At 28.2% G+C, this 10,234-nt stretch overlaps 1 protein-coding gene across 1 annotated transcript; it reads right to left on the bottom strand.

The window, feature by feature from the left end:
• Positions 1 to 6,778: 6,778 nt before the first annotated feature.
• On the bottom strand, positions 6,779 to 8,232 carry LOC105851649 (serine/threonine-protein phosphatase 7 long form homolog). Its single transcript, XM_012713044.3, has 3 exons — positions 7,926 to 8,232; positions 7,739 to 7,829; positions 6,779 to 7,646 (listed from the first exon to the last, which is right to left on the bottom strand). The coding sequence occupies exons 1-3, from the start codon at positions 8,192 to 8,194 to the stop codon at positions 7,266 to 7,268; spliced, it is 741 nt and encodes a 246-aa protein (XP_012568498.1). The 5' UTR covers positions 8,195 to 8,232; the 3' UTR covers positions 6,779 to 7,265.
• Between the last annotated feature and the right edge of the window lie 2,002 nt (positions 8,233 to 10,234).

Below are 10,234 nucleotides of genomic sequence, written 5' to 3'. Positions count from 1 at the left end.
TTCTCTTGCAAGTCAAATCACTCTTGCCCAATGCCTATCCCTATTTTTGTATGTGGCTAATCCAGAAAAGCTTTGGGTGCAAGCTATATGAAGGCCAAATATAAGTGTGGTGGAGAAAGCATGCCTAACATTGCCATCATAGCAAACTCATCTGCTACCTGGAGAGCAATCAAGGAAACACTACAAGATTCTGGAAGGACAAATTGATCCTTTGTTATGACAACTTGGTGGAACAGCTCAGTCCTATTATTCCCCGATTGAAACTGAATTTTATGGTAGCGAGCTACAATTCTTAATCGGGTCAGTGTTTGGATGGAATTATTTGCCATATTCTTGCTTATACGAGGGAAGCCATTGAGCTTGTGTAACCGCCTAGTCTAGACTTGAATGATATGCTCTTTTATATATCGAATACTAATAGGCAATTGATAAGGACCTCAAGAGTACGAAGATGATCAATATTTTAATAAATTAAAATAAATAAACTTAATCATAATTTATAAAAAAATATAGATCATCTATATGCTCTTGAGGTAGCAACTCTCCATCATATTATCATATGAAGTTCTGATTTCTAATTCCCAAGATGAAGCTATAAATGTTCCCTTATTTACCAATGTGTGGATCTATAAAGGGCCAACTAGAATCAAAGCTACCCTTTGGAAGATGGCACATGGTAAGCTACTTACAAAATGAAGAAATAGTGTGCAGATGCATGACTTATGATATCCTATGTTGTAGGGGCAATAAGGCTCCAAATACAATCATGCATATACTTAGAGAACGTGAAGATACTAAAGAACTTTGCTCTAGAACTATTAAAGAATAATATTGAAGTAAATTATTTATTCTGGGTCTATTTGCATACTTGGATTGGAATCTATCTAGTAATGATGTGGGTAACACACTCCTTGAGATTGTAAGACCATATTTGGCATTGTTGTGGCTGCATGCAGAAAAATCATAACAGGTTTATACTCTCTCAAACTTCAGAGATGGAAGATAAAGTGTGGAATTTGATTCACCACCAAGGCCACAAATATAGTTTCCGAATTGTATCAGCTTCTGGTATATCTAGAAGAACTAACAATGCAAGACATCACAAAGTTTGGACTAAATCCCTGGGTATATTAAAGTTAACATTGACGACTCTCATTAACTTTGCAACGGTAGTTCGGTCTCCAGAGATGTGATACAAGATAATTAAAGAAGATTTCTTCAAGCGGTTTTGAAAAAGCCCATTTCCTCAAATGCTCTAATGACTGAAGTTTGGGCAATACTATCTAGACTTGAAGTTGTTATTCAATTGAACTTCCACAAGTTTATTATCGAATCTGATTTCAAAGTGGTTATTGACATAATTCATTGTAGCTTTACCCTCATTCAACATTTCTAATTGGTTTTGTAGAAATTACTACTCTTATTCACTTCCCCCCTCATTGACAAGTTAGTGTTCATTAAGTACGAAGCTAATAAATGTTAGGACCTTTTTACACATATAACTCATTATGCAAATTTGAATATAGTAATATTGAATTTCTCTTTTCCTCTTGCACATAATATAATATCATTGGTATGGATATTAAGGGAGCCAACTCCCCTAGTTTGAATTATAAGTTTGATAGACATGTAGTATAAATGTAAAATAATATTACACCGTTATCCAATAATAACTATCATTTTACTATGTTACTATATCAATTTCAAAATATTATTACAAAACTAGATGATTTGGTGAAAAATCAATTTACATTCACGATGCATCTCCAATTTTATCACACTCCTTTAAATTTTATTTTATTTTATTTTAATTCAATAATAGAAAACTGTGAGGTGGAGGTAGTTAAGGATCTGTTTCTAGAGGATGGAAGCTGGAACATACCTCTTATTTGTAGCTCTTTTCTTGGTTTGAAAGCAGAGCAGATCATCCAATTTCCTATTATTAATTTTAGTGATTCAGGAATTCATTTAATTAGGGAGTGGGAGTCTGCTAAGGTCCCTAGCTCTTGTTCTTCAAAGGTGGATTGGGCCTTTTGGAAGAAGTTGTGAAAAATCAAAATTCCATTGCGTTACTACCATGGTGATTAGTGATGAGAATGGTGAGTTGTAGTAGCAACAAGGTGGGTAAGAATGGCGATCAATGACGTTATTTTCATGTTAGATAGTGCAAAGTTGGTAAATGCTTTTTTCTAGTTTTTATTTTACTAACTCTTATTGGGGTCAAATTGCTGCCTCCACAGTCCCTACCATTAGATGCTTTCAAATTTTTTAAATGCAATTTGTTAAGAGGTTGGGGGAACTAGACTGCTCATTAGAGTTTGGTTGGATGATTTTCAGAAAGCTGGATTTGTATCCCATGTATATCCTCTCAAATTATTAAAAATTTCAAAATTATCTTTTTAATTTTTAATTGGTAAAAAAAAATTATTCTAAAATTGGACTCCCTCAATTAAATATACAGTAAGTAAAGTTTTTCGCCTAAAATTTCAGTACACAATTTATAACTATCAGAAATTTTATTTTTAAAATTTTTGATTATACAATTTGTTTACCGAAAAATTCGCCAACAAAATTCCAGTTCATTTGAAATTTCCGATAGTTACTTTTACTCAATCAAAAATTTCAAAAATTCGGTATGTATTTTTTATTTTATTTTTTGAATTTTTTAACTTTTTTTTAAATAGAGGTGAAAAAAACACAACAATTATGTATAAATTTGACTGAAGCATTTACAACTTATCAAATTTTTAAGTCGCGAGAAGCTGTCATATCATGGACAAGAGAGATTGACCGATAAAATCGAGTAGTTGTCATCATTACATGCTCTAGTCCTCATTAAAAAAAATAGCATGAAAAAAATGTAAAAAACAATGTTCTAAAAATTTCAATTAAAAATGGAATTTCTGGTAAACTTGTCGTAAATTTGAAATTTCCAGTATTGAATATGACTGTTGGAAATTTTAGTTTCTTCTAAAATTTTCAATGAAGAAATACAAATTATGGGATATAATGACACTTTTTTATTTTTACAGTTTACTTAAGACTAATTTAAGTATTTTAAATTTAAATTTTTTAAATGAGGAGTATAAAATTAATTGAGGAGTACGAAATACAACTTTTCTGATTTACATGTATCTTTTTAGCCCAGCATGTTTTGGATTGTGTGCCTTTGTGGTATTGGAGGTACTGTTTTCAAATAAAAAAGTAAGTGTTTTTGTTTGACAACTACTGTTTTGAAAAATGGAATTATATTTCGATACATTTAATTTGAGTATATAAATTATATTTCAAAAATTATAAATTTTAGTTTTAAATTAAAATCAATTGTAAAAAAATTTAATTAATTTAATTTTTATAATACAAATATGTTAAAATTAATTTCATGTGTTTCGAATTACTTTTAATTGTTGTTACGTCATTTACCCAAACACAATTTTTAGTTAAGTGATGAAATAAATTGATTTTATATAAATGAATTAATTTTATAGAATTAATTATGGTCAAAAGTGGATTAAAGATAAAATGATTTATGTGTAGATACATTTATTTTTTATTTCACTTTAGAGTTAGTTAAAATTGATTTTGATATTTTTAAATGTACTTGAGTCTAATTAATTTTGGCTTCCAAAATTAATTGTTACTTTGTGTTACGAATTAGAACTTTTGCACCTAAGATTGATATCGAAATAAATTTTGTATTTTATGTTACACTCATTCATAACAAGAGTTAATTTTGTAAAATCAATTTATTTAAAATTAATTTTTCTCATCACAAAACCAAACGCATACTAGACTCACCTAAAAGTAGGAGTGTTTAAAAAAATAAAAAACTGAACCAAACTGCAGAGCTGAATTGAACCGATTTTTTTAAAAAAATTTATAAAAATTGAAAACCAAACTGGTTTTCAGTTTGAAAAAATTGAATCAAATCAGTTTTCAATTCAAAAAACTGAATCGAACTGGTTTTTATTTTAAAAAATTTGAACCGAATTTATTATTTTAGAAGTGATTAGGGGTAATTATGTAAAATTTGGCCTATATAAACAAAAGAACTAAGTTAAATTGGTTTGTTTCGGTTCAAAGTAATAAATTGGTTCACCAATTTATAAAACAGTTTGGTTTAGTTTTTTAAACTGAAAACCGGTTCGGTTTGGTTTTTTAAATTAAAAACCAACTAGTAATGTAAACAATGTTAGGCTTCATATTTTCTATCCTCAAAAAAATTAAAAGGTTTCACATCTTCTAGAGTTACTTGAATTCGAACTAGAGATCTCTATTGTGGATGTGTGAGTTTATTAGTGGTATTTGTCACTTTGACAAAGTTAAAAAAATCAATTAGAGTAATCAAATATATCAAATTAATTTTATATAACTAGAATATGAATTTTTATTTAGCTTAAATGCATTTTTACTAGTCTTAATTTGATCAAAATTAACTTTAACTCTCATATCTCTAATATTTGATTTTTGGTCTCCTAACTTATAACTTGTGAGATTTTGTTGTTTACCTCTATTTTTTTTAAGATATGAGATGTTCATTAATGACATAATAGTAATGTGTGTTACAACTGAATTAGATAAAATAAAATATATTCAAGATATTTCGTTTTTTCTTCATAATATTCGTTTATGTTGTTGTTATTAACAATGACCACGAAACTTTGTTAAATAAAAAATTTACTCAAATAAATTTTTAGTCCACTTATTTTATTGAAATTTAACTTTTAATCCACAATTTTTCTGAATTCAACTTTTAGGTCCCTCAATTTAGAAAATATTCAAGTTTTTATAGTCGCCCTCTATTTTTTATGATTTGTCCTTTTCATTTATGATATAGTGCTGAGGTGGTACAAGTGAATTCATTAAAATATTTGTCACATCTTAACTTTATTTCCATGTGATTTATTTTAATTAATAATTATATTTTAATAATTAAATAATGTTATTCATCTTTTTCATCACACAATCTAAACATTGGACTGTGTCAAACAACTCTTAAATTTTCTCTAAGTGATCAACTTAAACATAACCGTTTTCAAAAATCTTTCATATTTCTTCAACTAATTTATCATTAGTGATAGATTTACATTACCTGTGTCACCACCATCATTGTTGACACTCTATTTCGTCTTAAAAGGTTTCATGCTATGTAGTGTGGAAAAAAGACCCTCATTGTTGACTCTAATCTTGTTGAAACGCAAATTTTGTGAGGTTAATGAATTTGGTGGCAAATATGTCATTGAATTGTTGACTTTGATCTTATTAAAATGCAAACTTTTTGAGGTTAATGAATTTGGTGGCAAATATGTCTTTGAATTCCTTACTCTTTTTAGACATTATCATTCCCAAATGCGGTAGCAAAATCACATTAGCTCTACTTTATCCCTCTTTTTGACATTATCATTCACATTATGAACATTTAAACCACTATCATTTATGAATGCCAACAAAAAATAAATGGTAATTAAAGAAATTAATGCATTTCATGACTGTGATTTGGGATACAGATTGTTCTCGGTCATTTGTACTTACAAGGAAAAGAAAAAAAGAAGGATTTGAAAATTTATGTTCAGATTGTGTGACGGTGAAGATAAATGTGAAGATAATGATTTGGAATTAGAGTTCATTGATTTTATTAATATTTTTTTAATATATTATATATAATAAATAATATTATTTAATTATTAAAATATAATTATTAATTAAAATAAATGTCATGAAAATAAAGTAGATTTAATGACTATAAACTTCGTGGTGTATTTGCAAAGACAAATACTATTTTTTTTTTCAATGGAAAAGTAACAAATACAAAGGGAGAGATAAAAGTTTTGTTTTTTTTTTGTTTTTATTGATGTAAAAGTTATCTATTTTATGTGCTAACGTTACTAAAGTGTTGTTTTTATGTAAATGTGTATTCAATTTAGTTTTTCATTTTTAACATATATTATTAATAAAGGATATGTTTAAAATAATAATAATAAATAAATCTGCTAAACTAAAAGAGAATTTATAATTAGGGATAGATAGAATATCTTGCTTATAAAATATATAAAATTAATATAAACTCTCGTAATAAATTTTGAATACCTCTTATATTACTTTAATAAATTAATATTTTTTATATAACAACAAAATTTCATAAATAATAAAATAGGAGACCACAAATTTGTTTATTAAAACAGAGGAACTAAAAGCAAATTTTGAACAAGAATAAAAGGGATTTTTTACCCATATATCTCACTTTTCAGAAAACTTCACCAAAATGCCGTATTTTTAAAAACGGTTACCAAAATGCCCTACTTTTTAGGGGAATCAGAAAAACTCTCCCTGGGAAAGCGACATCTCAAAGAGCAAATTTTTTCCCCTAGTAGGAGGTTGCTGGTCGGGGATGCGACCTCCCAAAGGATTTTAAAAAACAAAATTTAATTCGTTTTTTTGTTTTAATTAATTGTTAATATTTTAATAAATATTTAAATTATTAAATAATTATATTAAATAATAAATGTATAATTAATAATAATAATAATAATACATTAATAAATAATAATAATAATTATTATTAATTATTATTATTATTAATTATTATTTTTAATTATTATTATTGTTATTATTATTAAAAAGTTTTATAATTAAAAATTATTAAAATTAAATTAAAAATAATTAAAATTAAAATGGGAAATTAATATTATAACTATTAAAAGTAATTAAAATTAAAAATAGTAAATTATATTATAAAATTAAAAGAAATTACATTAATAACAAAAATTACATTAATAACATTAAATAAAATATATTAAATTAATCAAAAAAATACATCTTATTAATGTCCACCTAAATGACCTCTAGTTCCACATCTAGGATTTCGTCGAACTCGTCTATCCCTTTGAACGAGTTGAGGTTCTTTTGGTTCATCCTGATCATTATTCTGAACGTTAGTTGTAGGTGGATTAGAACCACTACCAGTTGTTTTCATATAAGTTTGAGACGAAATATTATACATGGAGTCAAACACAGCATAAGCCGACTCAGGAGTTGTGCACTTAGTTCCAAACAAATTATAGAAAAGTCCATTTTCTGTTGGATGACCGGGGGTTGGTATTTCTGGAACTGGAACGTAGTACTGAGTCGTTTGTGGATATGGAACTTCTGTAGTAGGGACGTGTAGATGAGGTGATGATAGAGATGGTTGTGTCATGTTTTGTTGTTCTAGGCTTGATTGGGAGGTCGACGAAACAAAAGGATACGACGGTGGTTGCAAACGGGGATCACGGAGATATTGTTCGACCGATAAATAATTCGGTGTGTTGTCTAAACCAAATCATATATTCTTTGTTGTGGCATAAAAGACATTCTACGATCTTACCTTGCAACACGTGATTGTGACGCTCATTCCAATGTTGAATTTCTTCCCTCCAAACCCAATTCCAGTTATCATCAACCCCATGCCTCATGTCGACCTCATGGTACGCTCTCATGTCCTCCGGTGGTTGTGGTATTTGTTGATGGAAGCCGAACTGAAGTGTGACCCTATCTGTATGATGTTTTTCAACAATATGAAAACAATGCAGATAGGTACATGCAGTCCAAGTGACCATCTCTTCTTCTGAAACTTCATGTTGGAACATGAGATAAGGTCTCCAATAGAACTGATATTTAAAAAAACAAGGTAAAGTAATTATAACAAGTATTAAAAACAAAATATTTAAAAAGTTCAAATAAATGTGAATGAATATATTACTTCGTCAACCATCATGTGATCAATTGTTTTTCGGTATCCTTCTATGTCGTTATGAGAAATTTTACCGAAATTTAGACCACCAGAATTAAATCTGCCGAATATATTAAAAATAAAAATTATAATAAATTAGTAAAATGGTTTTAAAAAAAGAAAAAAATATATATATAAATATATTTGCAATGGTTACCTTTGTGCAAGTGGAAATATCCATGGATTGGGTGATTCTGGAGCGACACAAGACAAACGATACCATGCCCAATTTTGCAACAACAATGCACAGCCTCCCATAGACATTACACCGGGTTTCGTTGCAAGACATAGTTCTCTATATAGTGAAGCTAAAACGGCTGAACCCCAACTATATTGGGATGCTTTTTGTAAATCTCCTAACAGTGAAAGATATTTTAAATGTACCCGGTTGTTGGATTTGTCAGGCATCAATAACCCTCCAATCATACGTAGGATGTATGCTCGACAAGATGCTTGTTTTTCTAATACAGTGAGTTTCTGGTCTCCATCTCTCCACCATAGCAGTAATGAGACCAACATCTAGTTTATAATTTCCAAGTTTTACCACTTCACCGAAGCCGGCCTCTTGCAAATATGGTAGTATGGCTTCATTTGGTTTTTTATTAACGTTACCGTGACATTTCAGTTTATCATTTAAGGGTGACTGAAATTAACAAAAATAAAATAAGTAATCAAATTGAAAAATACAATAAAATAAAATACAATAACAAAAAATAAAATCAAATAAAATATAATACAATACAATAAAATAAAATAAAATATAATAAAATATAATACAATACAATACAATAAAATAAAATAAAATACAATAAAATATAATATAATACAATACAATAAAATAAAATACAAAAAAATTAATATAATACAATACAATAAAATAAAGGCTAAATTACATATGTGGTCCCTTAACTTAATTTCATATAACGTTTTAGTCCTTTATCTTTTTCTTTTTTCCAGATTTAGTCCTTTATTCCTAACAATATCAAATAAAGTATGAAAATATGAGTTTATTTGAAGATTTGCGTTACAAATTTGATGAAATTTGTATTATATTGAAGAATATAATTAATTTTATGAGTTTTGATTGAAATTTTTTTTTGAATTTTTGTATAAAAAAGAATAACATTGTTGAAATTTTAAAATATAAAATATTAAATTGTCATTTAAAATTAAAATAAAGGACCAAATCGGAAAAAAAAAAAAGATAAAGGACTAAAACGTTACTTGAAATTAAGTTAAAGGACCAAGAATGTAATTTAGCCTAAAATAAAATACAATAAAATATAATATAATACAATACAATACAATAAAATAAAATTAAATTAAATAAAATAACATAAAATTAAATAAAATTAAATAACATAAAATAAAATACAATAAAATACAATAAAATAAAATAAAATTCAATAAAATTCAATAAAATTAAATAAAATAACATAAAATAAAATAAAATAAAATAAAATAAAATAAACTTACAAATGTTTTAATATATTGAATTTCAGCTCTATGATTCGTTGATAGTTCCATGATAAAAATCAAATATTTGATTAATAGATATATTTGAATGTAAGGAAGAGATGTGATAAAAAAGAAAAGTGAGAAAGTTGTGGTAAAATTGGAGGAGAAATGCTGAATTTATAGAGGTCGTACCCTCGGGCAACGAACTGATGAAGGTTTGTAGATGCCTTCAGATGGTCGCTCCCCCAGGCTACGATTTCTACAGGGTTTGTTGATGGAGTTGAAGGTATAACATTCGTCAGCGATTATAAAAAAGCGTTCAAAGTACATTCGGGAAGCAACCTTGCTCGTCTAAAGAATGTCATTAAAAAAAAGTTATAGCTCGATGATAGAGTCACGATAACAGATATAGTTTATCGACACCTTGTGTTATTCGGTGAAAATACAACAAGGTTTGAACTGATGAAAGTTTGCGACGACGAAGATGTTGAGTTGATGTTTGATGTGTATGCACATTGGTCACAACTCGGCACCATCGAGTTATATGTTACCTTTGAGTCTGGTCCTCCATCAACAAACATTGATAAACCATCGAGCTCAAACATACATTATCAACCCGACTTATATTCTCCATCACAACACTATTCTCCATCACAACATTATTCTCCATCACAACACTATGAACCATCACAACACTATGAACCATCACAACACTACGAACCATCACAACACTATGAACCATACTCTACCCAATTAGAACAAACTCATCCGCAAAGTTATCAACTCCAACGTCAATCTACTCCAACAAGTCCACAATGCGATATTCCCCTCAGTGATTCAAGTGAAGAGGATGAAATATATTTCGATGAATCATCTGGTAATTCTGACGATGACATTGATGATATGGAAGCAGAAGATCAACATTTCCTACCTGACTTTAATCCACCATCTCACCTGAAGAGCATCAATTTTGATACTCAAGAGCGTTCAAGTGAATTTCATAACTTG

The sequence above is a fragment of the Cicer arietinum genome, chromosome 2 (assembly GCF_000331145.2).
Source record: "Cicer arietinum cultivar CDC Frontier isolate Library 1 chromosome 2, Cicar.CDCFrontier_v2.0, whole genome shotgun sequence".
NCBI lineage: Eukaryota > Viridiplantae > Streptophyta > Magnoliopsida > Fabales > Fabaceae > Cicer > Cicer arietinum.
Note: the sequence above shows the minus strand (reverse complement) of the source record. Positions and strands in the feature narration are given on the sequence as shown.

Excerpts from the sequence above, each read along its gene's own strand:
- LOC105851649 (XM_012713044.3), bottom strand. The coding sequence starts at position 8,194 with ATGATTGGAGGGTTATTGATGCCTGACAAATCCAACAACCGGGTACAT. Across the intron at positions 7,830-7,925 it reads ATATTTCCACTTGCACAAAG|ATTTAATTCTGGTGGTCTAA; the intron begins GTAACCATTGCA and ends TATATTCGGCAG. Across the intron at positions 7,647-7,738 it reads ATCACATGATGGTTGACGAA|TTCTATTGGAGACCTTATCT; the intron begins GTAATATATTCA and ends TTTAAATATCAG.